This window comes from Harpegnathos saltator, unplaced genomic scaffold, assembly GCF_003227715.2.
Source record: "Harpegnathos saltator strain DR-91 unplaced genomic scaffold, Hsal_v8.6 scaffold4, whole genome shotgun sequence".
NCBI lineage: Eukaryota > Metazoa > Arthropoda > Insecta > Hymenoptera > Formicidae > Harpegnathos > Harpegnathos saltator.
The window spans coordinates 1,590,142-1,604,370 of NW_020230205.1; the positions used below are offsets into that span (position 1 = coordinate 1,590,142).

Below are 14,229 nucleotides of genomic sequence, written 5' to 3' on the forward strand. Positions count from 1 at the left end.
AAGAGATATGAAACGCCTGTAGTGTGCACCATGGCTGTGCTGAGCCTATGGCTAGGCCGGTGAACGGTATAAGGCCAAGATCCTAAATCACATTTGACTCCCGTAATGGGATTGCCGAGAAAGCCTAAACCTCAGAGGAATGAAATCTCTCTGATAGTAAATCTACCTCTTCCACAGAGCTCGCCATCGCGTTTCTTTTTCCATACGCCGAAATGCCTCTCGCGGCCGTTGCGGCATACGTTTTCGGATGCGCATTCCAAGCACTCGGAATGTCGGAGATTAAAGCTTGACTCGCCACGCTAATCTTCCCCCTGCGTTTAAATTCAACCAGATAACACGTCGGCGATTTGCTTGCACCGCGACTTTTCTCAAAAGAGGATCCCGTCGTTTTTTCAGAACTTTTTGATTTTCGAACTAAAAATTAAAACTTGAAGTACACAATAAACTGTGATATTGACAGATATTTGCTGGCATTAATTGATGTTAATATTAAACCAATTTCTTCCTGATCAAGAAAGGAATGGGAAGAATCCTAAAGGGACATGCTATGTGAAGAGAAATAGCAGCTAAAAATTCATCTTAAAAAAGCTGCAGCTTCAGGAGAATATATTATATGTTTCGTCCGTCAGATGACAGACCGCTACTCGAAATATGTTTTATTCTCGCCGCGTGTCCCTTGCATGTCTTGCAGGTTTCATTGGGAAAAAGAGAAACCTACATCTGCCGCCTAGAAACATTTTTTTGCCTGCGCCTCATAAAATCCTTTCGTAGAGGAGCGCGGAAACCGAAGTGAAATCGGGGTGGAATGTAGGCGAGCCGGTTACCATTTCGACGAAAAATAAGCAGAGAGAATCTCTAGAAAATACAACTGAGAGTAAATCGAGGGGAGCCGGGAGACTCAACGAAGAGGAATAAACCGGTCGAAGGAGCATGGAATCGAACGTATATTTCTGTCTTCGGCGCCTCTCAGAGACGTTGAAATCGTCTCGAAAGCAATAAAGACAATTGTTATTGTTTAGAACTGACCAGACCGATCCTGTTTTCGCAGCTTTAGTTCGTCCACCTCTCCCGACGTCCTTCTTTGTTCCATCATTTTTGGACTTTCGCCACGATCTCTTTACTTCTTTTTTTCATATTTCATTCTTTCGATCCGCCATGTTAGACTCATTTGACTTTATCGTTTGAAATTTATTAAATTTAGCACGCGTCGGCTATTTTCTTCCATAATAAAGATAAAAGGAACCTTGCATGTTCTTTTATCTCGTTATATAAATTGAACATTTATTTTTCTTCAAAAAATATTTTGTTCTAAAAATATCGAGATCTCTCTCTCTCACACACACACACACACACACACACACACACACACACACACACGATAGGGACGAGCGCAAATTATGAGTTCTAATCAGTTGTACTCACCATAGGGTTGATTTTGAAAGGAGAAAGATCCAACACCAAACGTGGTGAAGAAGAAAGATCTACTTTCTGAGCTTCGAACGCGAATTCGTGCGTGCGTGGCCTGTGGTGTCTCGTTTCACGTGTTAATAAATAGCCGCATTATTACCAGCAAGCTAATTCCTCAGTCACTCTCTTCATTTAACGGAGCCAATTATGACAGGCATAAATGTAAGCACTTAATAGTTGTGTACACAAACGCACGCGCACAAAACGCGACACTGTGACTCCGCAAAGTTGGTACTCGGTGATCCAGTAACGCACTATGAGCGCACGAACACACCATCATAACACAATTCACATTTGCAAAAGCAATTGTCGCTCGATTGCCTGTCACTTCCTTTCAGATGCATGTACCGTGAATATGATGAAACATGTGGTCTGTTCTTTTTAGCTGCACTGCGGAACTAGTGCAATAAGTTAGAATAAGACAACTATATTTTTTCTCACTTTAACTTATTGCACCAGTTCAGTAGTGCAGCTAAAAAGAACAGACCAATGTATTCGAATACATTAGAGAAGATCACAATTTCAAGATCAATTCACAACTCAGAGGTTATACTTCAAAAGTTTCTTCTTGATTGTTGTTCAACTTCAACCACAAAGAGAGAAAGGTATTTGTCGTTTCCTTCACGTGCCTCCGCTGACTCTCCTGAGACACATCGCCAGAATATTTGGATGTTGAGGAGAGGAAAACACCGTGGAAAAGTTGCACTATCGAACACATCGATTCGCTTTATGTATCATTCATTCAGCGCTCCCAAGCGCGACTGAAATGCCACGAGCGGTTCACAGTTAAGCAAGTGCTCCGCTTAATTGCCGCCATGATACTTTTATTGTGCATTAATTCCGTGATTGTCGTTACGAAATCAATTTGCCACGATACTTGAGGCGTCGTAAAGTTATTTAACGTGTATTATAAAAACAGCGTGCTTATGTGCGCTCTCCCACTTCGCCATCCTCGCCCCGCTCTTCGCTTCTACGCGAGTTGTATGACTACGTAGGCTCATAAAGGCTACATACATCTCGCCTCGTTTTGCCGACGGATTTTAATGTGCTTTACCGGCTTTACGCAGGTGTAATGCAGGGATTGATTGTAAACAAATTGTCAATCAGTCGCGTTATTGAAAGTAATTATTGCACGAATCACATTTGTACTGCACTGAATTATCTTGCACTTTTGGCTTATTTATGTGCCTCAATGCTCTCCGGAAGATGCTCTGAGCTTTGCTTTCTGCATATATTATAAAAGTGTAGAATAATATCTCTCTTACTAGATATCATATCTCCAATTTCATGATGTTAAAGATTCTTTAATTACTCAGTAGTCAACAGTGTGAGGAAATTTTCTGTCGCAGTTTTATCTAACGCTTTATACGTTTCATGTCAGACGATTATGTGAGTTAAATATGAAAAAATTTAAATATGCAACATCTAAGATTCATTTAATTATGGTTAATGCAACAATGTGATAAACGACAGCGTAAGACCAATTTGAAAGTATCCGTCACCTGTTATTATTTCAATTTTACCACATATTTTGATGTCTTCACTTATTCAGTCCGAGGACTAATCCAATCTAACTACATAATAACAAAAACAGCACACCTTTTGCAACTTATAGCTGCAATATTGGTCCATTACAGTATCTCTTCGCTATTTCTTTATTCCTTTTTGCTTTTTTTATAAAACAAACACTCACGAGGAAATTACAATGTTACAATGCGTCGACAGGCTTTGTTCTCTTCGTGTTCCGCGAAAGAATACACAAACGCAATGTAGTTGGACATACCGCTCAAGAGAAACTAATCGCTCATCGTGGTTGCTGAAACCAGTCGAGTCCTTCGAAGTCCGACGGCCGTCGTCAGAGACGACTCACTCGTTTACCCGACTGATTATCGAGGTGTGTGAGCAAATATGCGGTGCATCTTTCAAAGCTCTACCGTTGCCTTTCGTAGCCGAAACTGTGATGTCGTTTTCTCAGATGACTCGAACTAAAGTGTCAATTCGAAAACCTGTCCCGGCAGAGGAAAGTCAGGGACGTTATAATGTAAAGAATGCTTGTAGTATTCGAAACTTCCCTATTATATTTCAATTAAATTTCCACATATATATAACATGTATATATGGATAACTGTAATGCAATATAATTGCCTAAATTTCTCAATAATTTGTTTAATACAATTTACATAAAGTCGGCCAATTTCTATATAAGATGCAATGTAACTTTGATACATAGAAAATGAAATAACACTTTGCTGTTAACTAATTTTAATTACATAAGTTACTTAAATAATAACCAATAAAATATAAACGGTTTAATGAGTCAGTCTAACGAATCAGTTAAGTGAAATTATTATTTTGCATTCATTATAATACAGACGATATGTAACTTGACATAAATTGCAGGATAAATAAGCAGATGTATAAAATAGATTGTCTTTCAATTACAATTTGTTTATTAAAATGCCTGAAATGTCGCTACATTAATTTTTATTTCTTGTTGAATAATCAATAAACAAATTTAACATATAATTTTATACTTTGTAGATTTTCACATAAAGAAATAAATTTTTATAATACATGCAATATTGAGTACAAAATTTATTCTCTTTTTACATTTACTTTTTAATGTTCGAAGCATCGGACATGCAAAATATGATCTTAATATAATAATATCTTAATATTTTTATGAAGTAATAAATGCCAAAAAAATAATGTACAAAGTGGTTACTATTTTTTGAGAAAACTATTTTCTGTCCACTCCAACAGTTATGTTAAGACTGTGTGAAGACTATATGCCACCTAGCGAGAATTTTCGTAAGATTCTTGGAAACGTATTGGAAAAGAAGGAAATTGAAAAATCTGCTGTAGATAAAACAGAAATACAAGACTCAAGTTACTCATACGACAAATAGTTATCTATAGTTAACTCTTAAGATATTCTGAATATTTTTTTAAAAAAGAAGATTATATACGTACTAAATTAGAATATTTGCTAATGACATCCTTATTAAGGGTTTTGTCTTTCGGTGACGATTACTTTAATGAGATAAAATTCGTAATCATTAATTCGTATGATTATTTTCAAATTAATTTATCCTTTTTATAAAGATACCTCTAATTTCTAGGAAATAATGATATTTTATATTTGTATTCCTTTTATTGGTTTCTATCAATTTTCTCTCATAAGTAAATAATAAATCTATTGTGCCTCTAGTGGCGAGCTTGGAAACTATATATGCAGATTCACTGCTGAGTGTTGCCTCATGTTACATGTTATATTAAATACTTAAAACATCACTCTAGAGATCTTTTTACTCTCATTGTATTATATTTTCAATATTTAAAATAAAGTATATATTCAAAATTCGCAAAAAGAGAGAAGAAAAAAGAAGATTATAAAATAAACTGTCTTCTTGTACTATTCAGTGAAGAGGAAAAAGCACGAATCGAAAAATATAATGCGGCTTAAAAAAGCAAATTCATAAAGTTACAATAATCTTACATCCTACGTAATTATCCGAGGTAGCTTAAAAAAAAATGTTAACGTGTCTACTAGGTATCGATCATGAATCTTTCTTTCTAGCGTGTGAATTCGTGAAAAATGAAAATTTTTCCAATGTAAAAGAATATGGGAATGTTCGCTTTTCATGAATTCATATTAAAGAGAAAGATTCATCATTGTAATATCCTGAGCACTATGCTCTGAAATACTAACATCCATAAAGTTTTACAAACTACAAATATCAAGTTTATGAATTTGGGTTGATAATATACATTTGCATATCCTGCGGCTAGTTCCTTTCGATAAATTTAGACGATTGATTTATAATAAAGAACAGCGCGATGCGCAGGAAAAATAATATGCTTACAAATGTAATGGTTGCGCTGTGAATCGCTCCCCTTTCGTAAAAACTATGATAAATTAACATCGAGACACGAGATTAACATCATCCTTCGCGTGATATCTTTAAATTTACGATAAATTTATATATATGTATATAACAATTCACCTGATTTTATAAAAAGATAATTAACAGTTGGAGGACTTGTCTTTCTAAGGATCGCCGCTGGTAATTTTAGCTCTTCGGACATCCCTAAAAGACGAAAAGGACATTTTTACCGCACTCTAGGTAGATAGGTCTAGAGGCAAAGCCAATTGACGATTCAGCAGCTGCTATCGCAGAAATATATACGAACGGTCAACGACTTCTCCCTGCTACTTTCATGAGAGACATATTGTAGGACTTTATTGCGATGGAGGAAGCACATTCTATGATCGTTACCAAGGAAACAGAGCATGGTGCGTTTTTATTGACGAGTAAAGGAAACCGTGTGCAAGTTTCTTATCAGGATGGAGTATGGCTGTACGACTTGGCCCAGCTATTGCTAATGATATTTGCTACTTGTGCACATGTTCTAATTCTTAATGCTCATTGTGTAATGTTTAATGTTTCTATTCCCATTCGATCAATATTACCAGATTAAGATAATTTAAATAGATTGAAGAGAAAAAAATAAACACATAACGTAGTCCGACATTCTTTTGAATAAAAAAAGCAAAACATAAATATTACCAAATTACCTGAAAAAATGTCTCAGCCATGTTTCTAAAGTAATTTAAAGCAGTTTTATTAAGAAAAATATCAAAATTTCATAAATTTTGAAGTTTCATGAGTTATTAAATATAGAAGGTAAGTTATATCTTTTTCAGAATAACAAACCTCATGCCAAAAACGTTACGTTCGAAAGCATCGAGAGAAAAAATTTATCTCTAAATTTACTTTTAAATCAATTCTATTCGGCTTGAATAGTATTTTTCTGCATGACACCCGCATCCATCGACATTGTACTTTCAGAAATCTTATCCAGCATGTTATAATACACCAACTCTTGTCAGATCTCAAGAAAAATGCACGTTTCTGGTTAATTGTATGAAAGAGATGTGAAAATATCAAGAATAAAGAGTTTAAAAAAAATTGTATATTTTTCTTTCGAACTAATAGAAAAAGAAATATAAAAAATGGTAATCACCTTTGAAACTTCAGAATGACATCATTCCTCAAAATAATCCTAACATGATGAAATAACGTAACGTGTGTTACAAACGATTCGATCAATTCGGGGAAACTCTAGAATCTCTCACATACGACGACTACCGGTCCGATCCGTTTACCGGTGCACCATAGACTAACCTGATTGTTCGGCAGTTTTGTACACTGGAAAGCAAAACGGTTCCGACAGCTTTTTTTCTAGTGACATTGGTAATCCGTGTGATTGTGAATTTGAGAATCATTGCTTGACCAAACTGCGTAAAGCAAAAGATCACGGGTCTCTCTCTCTCTCTCTGTTTCTCTCTCTCTTGCTCAAGTGATTCTCAAAACTACACGGATTACTCATGTCACTAAAAAAAAAAACTGTCAAAACTGTTTTGTTTTCCAGTGTACACATGAATGTTAATAGTCATATGATCTCCAGTTGGCAAGACATATCTTAGAGCATACGTTACGTTATTTATTCATTAATTTTACTCTCTGCATAATTCTCTGCATAATAATACTAATATCATACGTTATTTTATAGTATTTAACTAACTTAACATCCGACCTAACTCTTAGCATACAAACTGTTAAAATATAACCTTTGCACAGTCGCTCACGGCAACGAAACTTGCGTCGAAATTGAAACAGGCAATTAGCATTGTGGAAAACAAGCACCAATGAACAAATGCATATTTTTCAGATAGTATTATTTTATACAGCAAATTTTAATTATTTTATAAAGCAAACTTTTATGACTGCGAATAAGTAAATAACCGTTTCATGTACACGTGTTTGCTTTATTGCGTTGTTATATAAAATATTATACAGAAGCATATGGTTATACGCAAGATTAAAAAATGTCGACACAATAACCTTTGAAAATATGCTTTAGGAATTTTTCACGGTTTTTCCAATTACGAAAGATCTTCAGTTATAGAAGAAGGAGCCAGACGCGCACACTAGAGGTTATAATATTTACAGGCGCAATAAAAATACGCCCTTTAGCGATCTATTCATCTAAATCCTTCTGTTGGAGGAACACCACGTTGCGGAACGATGGTCACACAATAATATCACGCGCGAAGAGAATGTGACTTCAAAAGTCCAGTTAGGGTTTCGCCCGTACCAGTTTTATTGCTTTTTTCAATTTTTCTCAACTGCACTCGTTCCTTTCTATCTGACACCTTTCTATCTCCCACTTTTCTATCTACTTCCTTTAGCCCGGTCTCATTCATCGTGTAACTCAGTAATCGACTGTACGACACTCGCGAACTACTATTTGATAAAAGTCGGAAAATTCTTTTTTTCAGATGTATAATGCAGTGTTCCAATTTCTTCAAGTTCTCAAGTGATTTTTGGAAAACTTCAAATATATAATTTTTATTAACATAATAATAAACACAGACGTCTGTGATTGCAGTATTCTCTTTGATTGATTGAGATCCAAGAGAATATAACAATAAGAAGCAATGATCGAGTGTTGACTCTAACTAAACAGTCTATATATTTCATAATAATACAATTTGCAAAAATATAAAGTATAAGAAATTGTAAACAAATATATGAATAACAAAACATAAGACCATATTTTAAATGCAAAGTTCCAGACATGAAGATGGAAATGTGCCGCCATTTTGGATCAAATACAGTTTCTCACGAAGCCGCGGTTAATTTATCGTATTTTATCTCCTGCCTGTCACATTCCCCACGCCCATGGACCCAAGATGGCCGACTATGTATCCATGGAAACACTCTCTCCCAGCGTCACCCTACTGGAATCCTGCGCCAAGAAGGGGTGAGAGAGTAAAACAGAGTGCGCGCCACGTCAACTAAAGAGGGGTGGCTACCAGATAACGAAGAGATATGAGCAGACATATTTCCTGCGTTACCCATCGAACGGTCTATCTAATCTACGGATGTCATCTCCTGGTCATGGGGACAACGATGACGATGAGACGGTTATTACATGCTCGAGAATTTGCAATCCAATGCGGTTTATATGGTCGTAAAAGAGTGTGAAACTTAGCCCGTTCTTTTCTTAATCTGCAGGAATCGTATGCGGAAAACCGCCGTATCGCGGCATCGTAAACGCAGATCGTCAATAAGTTTTTCTCTCTCCGAACAGAAGTTACCGTGATGGTGTAAACAGCGTTCCGAAACAATGATATTAAAATTATGAATTAACAACTGCACGATGCGTTCACACGTTTCGCCAATGTTCATGCTGCTAGTTACGAAATATATGCCGTTTGTAAATATGTGAATGTAATCAATTTGTGTAGTCGTCTATAGAAGAATCACAATATATTTGTTTTCGATGTATTCTGTAATTGATCGTAAAATTATGAAGACAAACATAAAATTATCACTTCTGGAATTGACAACTCTGAAACTCGGCAAATTGATAAATATACTATATGGGCTATATATTTAGTTTCAATACGATTTAAATACTTTTCTTCGCGATGCAGTTTGGAAATGCAGTTTGGAACATGATCAGTAGTCTAATAAAAGAATTTAACCTCTGGGAATTAATAAAAAATAAATTTTCTTGTATTGGACCGTCTTGCAATCAAGCATTCCTACATTAAGTGTTCATACGCTTATGAAGCCAAAACTTATTAACTTTTGTAAACAATCGCATTCCCAGTGAGAAATGACTCGTCAATCGACGTCGAAACGATGTCGAATTGATGTCGATTTGAACTTTTCGACTCATCAATTTGGTATCGTTTCAACATCGATCGACGAGTCATTTCTCGCTGGGTTGTGTCTGGAATACGTTATAATTATTGATTATTCAACATATTATTGTTTAGATAGTTTAATATATTATAGCATATTACATCATAATCATATCATACTCATATCTTAACATGATGGAAATAATTGGAAAGATTATTGAGTCTTGATTTAGTAAATGCTAGAGCTTCATTGAAATGCACTTGCATAGTCAGTGGCGGAATTAAGAAAAAAATTGTATAATAATTTTTATAAACTTATTTTTATACAGCGAGAAAATGATTCAAAACTTATAAGATAGTTAGAAATTCTCATATATGTATATAAAAAAAGGCAGAGTAAAACACTTTTTAATCAACATAACCCATACAGCACAGATCTTTAAAGGACATCCCGAAGACAACCTGAGGACGTCTCTACGTCCTAAGAACATCCCCAAGACGTCCTCAAAATGTCCTCTGGAGATTTTGTGCTGTTTGGGAAATTGAAAGACTAACTCTGTTAGATTTAGAAGCGATTTCAAATTCCGCTCATTTCTATTTATCAAATGAAATGTTTAAAAAAATGATTATTTTACTGCTTCTACATGGTAACTACTATAATACATGATAAATATTACTCCTGTCAAACAAGATTTGGATTTTTCTTACATAAATAAAACATACATTTATCATTTTCTTTTAAGTTGCCTCACCAATGTAGAATTATTACCGCGAACTCCTAATGCGATCAAGTCACAGATACATATTTTATATAAAAAAATATATATATATACGAATGTAAATATAATGTTATAAATATAATATAAAATATAAATATAAAAATATAAATAAATATAAAATATAAAATAATATTAATATTAAACGTTTGTGTACACATATCGTAGGTAAAATAAAGTCATCATCTATGTTCTAACGCTTGTAAATTTAATTTGTTTTTCCATATTTCAAACAGAATAAACTGAAATGCATACTTATGAAAATAGAAAGAAAAAGTATTAAACTAAAGTAAATTAATATGTAAAATGCGTGACACTCTGTAATATTTGATAAACGAAGAATTATAAAACAATATTATGAGAATACTATCTCACACTGAGATAGATAAGAATATTATCTCATTGAGAAAAAAATATTAATGTTTTACTAGTTTAGATTTGTGTGTTCTATTTCATTTTATTTTTTTTTTAATAAATAATGTATTTGCTGAGTTAATTTCTTGTTCTGAGTTGTATCAGTGTTCTGTACGTACGGTTAACAGCTAGTTTGCCGGCGAAAGATACTGGACGGCGGCCTCTGTAAAACGTATTATTAGGTACGACCGGGGGGTTATGACTTCAACGCCAATGCGGAGTAAGTCTGCGGAGGGTTGCTACCGGGGGCCAGATACCTAGATGCAGCTTGTAAAAGCGCTTGTTCGACCAATAGCAACGAGTTACGATGCTCCCCTAACATATGGGGGAGCACCCCTTCGCTCCCCAACTTTCGGTCGTGCTACGGATAATGGCGAACGTTCCGCAGCTGATATTCTTCTACGACTTCCATCAAATGTTAAGTTATCGTAAATTAATCTCGTAAAAACAGGATAAGATGGAAAGGACTACTTTGTAATTTTTAACGACTTTACCGCTTAAACAGGCTGTTTAGAAAAAGAAGAAAAACATAATTTATTGATGAGAAAACTTTACTCTTTGCAAACTATATTATAATTATATTATATAATTAATTTTAAGATGAGAAAATATATCACACACATATATGGGTTTAGAGAAGAGTTCCAAGTGTTACATATTCTGGTTATTTTATATTAACCATTTAAGTAGTATTATTCATAATAGCACAGAGTAAGTTCGACAGTATTTATTTTTGCGTGGTATATTGTATGAATATTTCTCGTTGTGTATATATAAATTATCATATTATAATACAAAATTTCGTTCAATTTTGTATACAAATTTTTATTTATTATATAATTTAATCTAAATACGTAAAATTTCTCGAAGAAAAATAACTTAATCAAGTTACTGACTACAGATCTCTGACTATACATTATTACTCGGAAATTGTTGACGATCTGGTCAACAATTTCATCGAAGAGTTTATATATAATATCTAATGATATTATTTAGTATCAAATACTAAATATAGTACCTAACGATACTAACTAATAAACCTTACAAATTTTATCATATTTTATTAATTCGCCTTATATTTGACAAATTTCATGTCCTCCGAATTAAAAAAAAACAAAATCATCATTTTCGAAAATGTAAAAGCCGTAAAAAAAATTGCTGCGCATTAAAAAAAAATAACAATCGATTAGTCCCAAAAAAGCAATAGTAAAAATACTGGGATCAGTATATAACTTTGAAAAGAGAATATACAAAGTGTAAACTAGTAAGTGATCCAACTTTTTACCATATGATTTAGCATTACCAACAGCATTATAGTTAATGAAGCCGCATATAGATGTTGCACGCGTGTCATTATCGGCAAATTCAGATGGTTGACTTCTCAGCTGTTTAAGTTAATATCAAATACGAAAAGATGTAGATACTTAACCTAGTAATGCATTATAAAAGTGCAGTAAGAAATAACGTTATATATTACACTTTTATAATGCATTACTACATTAAGTACCTACATCTTTTCGTACTCAATCTTAGTTTAAGCAGCCGAGAAGTCAACCATCTGAACTTGCCGATAACGACACAATGCGTCCTACATCTATATGCGACTCCATTAACTACAATACTGTCGGTAATACTAAATCGTGTGGTAAAAAGTTGGATCACTTATTCGTTTACACTACAAGCGGGGCAACATACACATACAGGGTGTATAAAAAGTAGTGGGACGGTGAAATATCACAAAAACTAAGCATTTTAGAAAAAATGTTTCAAATAAAAATTGTAGGATTTCAAAAGATCTATTTATTGATATTATGAGTTTGATCTTGGGTGGCGTTGCCAAAGTCAGGACAAGGCTTAAGCAAGGTCACCTTGAATTTTTTAAATGGGACCCCCTATTTTTTATTGCATATTCTTGTAGCCCTTCTTCAGACCTTTTCAAAGCATAATAACTTTTTCCACTTTGAGTAAGCCGTTTCGAAGTTATCGAGCTTTTTATGATAAGATGTCCAGCCAACGGCTGGAGCAATTTCTGTGTGTGACTTGTATTTCAGACACATGTAATATTAAAATAATATTAATGTACTAAATTTATAACAGCACTAAAATTCACCTTCAAATCATTTCAAATCAATTGCAATGAATTTGACTTGAAGTCAAATTAGTAGAGTAAAACACATCATTTATACATGATATACGTTGTTTTATAGGGAAAAGAATGATTTTTCTTTCTTTAATTGAATTATCTATTTTGTTATCTAATTAATACAAATTTCTGTTTATTGGATAAATCTTTTTGTTTCCTAGCTTATTCGTTAAACTTTACTTTTTCTTTTAGAGATTAACATTATTCTCAAACGCTTTTGTAAGGATCTTGCCTTGGCTGGCTGGATATTTCTTTGATCATGCCTTGGTTGGCTGGACATCTTATCATAAAAGGCTCGATAACGACTTCGAAACGGCTTACTCAAGGTGGAAAAAGTTATAGTGCTTTGAAAAGATCTGCAGAAAGGCTACAAGAATATGCAATAAAAAATAGGGGGTCTCATTTAAAAAATTCAAGGTGATCTTGTCCTGATCTTGGCGACGCCGTCCAAGATCAAACTCATAATGTCATTAAATAGATCTTTTGAAACCCTACAATTTTTATTTGAACATTTTTTTCTAAAATGCTCAATATTTGTGATATTTCACCGTCCCGGTATTTTTTATACACCCTGTATATCTGGCGCTCATAATGAGATGGTTAGAGAAGTAGAGTGAACTAGAGCCGTGCACGTTTTGTCGTTACCGTCAGGATGGACATAGTGTGCACACATTTTCTCAGGGAGCGCGTCGGAAAAAGCGTCCAGACGTTTAACTGGCCCGGTAGCCTCTCTCAGGTTGCTCGCTGATTACATCAATGCGGACCTAACTTAACCTACTGAGCTTATCTGATGTGATCTGGTGTATCGATGCCCAAATTACAGCTAGTTACAGCTTAGTGACAGTCGTTAGTGAATAACAACTCAATTTTGATAATGCTACCTTCACGAGGATTGAACTTATTAAAAGTTGTCTATAAGACCAGTCAGAGTAAAGTTGCTGCAACAAACTTGCAATCCACTAGATTAAGTCATGAGTAAGTAAAATTGTTATGTAATTCTATATTAGATTAGGTTATGTATATTTTTTTTTTATTTTATAGCACAAATTTCTTTATATAAAAACAATTATATTTGATATGTACTTATTTGGGAATAGTTTTTAGATTCCATATTGTATAATTGTTCATAAGAAAATATGTTATTAATAGTTCTTAGATGGTTAATATAAAAATATAGTTGTTATGATTAATTTATTTTCATACTTTTAATAATGTATTAATTAACTTTTATATTATTATTGTATTACTAGACATAAATGGTCATATCGTGTAATTCCACCAGTAGAAAAAAATTGGTTACATGTAGCAGAAGCTTTTGGAGGTCTTATGTGGTGGTGGATATTGTGGCATCTTTGGCATGATTATGGTCACATTATCGTAAGTATTCAGTAATTTTATATATATTTGTATATTTTATATATATATTGTGTATTATATATATTTATATATATTTGTCATTAGTTTTATGTAATTTTAATATTAATGCGAAAATATAACCTTTGTGTTCAGGGAGAATTTCCATACCCAGATATTTCTAAATGGACAGACGAAGAATTAGGTATACCACCAGATGATTATGAGGAGAATTATACAGCATAAAATCTTATAAAATAGTGCTGCATATATAGAGAAAAAAAATATTGTTCTTATATATTCAAGAATAAAATTACAACATTTTATTGATTAAACTGAATATGTATATATGATAT

The 14,229-nt window shown here is 33.7% G+C and overlaps 1 protein-coding gene across 1 annotated transcript; it reads left to right on the forward strand.

Annotated features, from left to right (window-relative positions):
- The first annotated feature begins 13,282 nt into the window (after positions 1-13,282).
- Positions 13,283-14,226, forward strand: Ndufb2 (NADH dehydrogenase (ubiquinone) 1 beta subcomplex, 2, 8kDa). Its single transcript, XM_011150621.3, has 3 exons — positions 13,283-13,495; positions 13,771-13,897; positions 14,030-14,226. Exons 1-3 carry the CDS (start codon positions 13,395-13,397, stop codon positions 14,117-14,119), a joined length of 318 nt encoding a protein of 105 aa, XP_011148923.1. The 5' UTR covers positions 13,283-13,394; the 3' UTR covers positions 14,120-14,226.
- Positions 14,227-14,229: the final 3 nt, after the last annotated feature.

Excerpts from the sequence above, each read along its gene's own strand:
- Ndufb2 (XM_011150621.3), top strand. The coding sequence starts at position 13,395 with ATGCTACCTTCACGAGGATTGAACTTATTAAAAGTTGTCTATAAGACC. Across the intron at positions 13,496-13,770 it reads TCCACTAGATTAAGTCATGA|ACATAAATGGTCATATCGTG; the intron begins GTAAGTAAAATT and ends TTGTATTACTAG. Across the intron at positions 13,898-14,029 it reads ATGATTATGGTCACATTATC|GGAGAATTTCCATACCCAGA; the intron begins GTAAGTATTCAG and ends CTTTGTGTTCAG.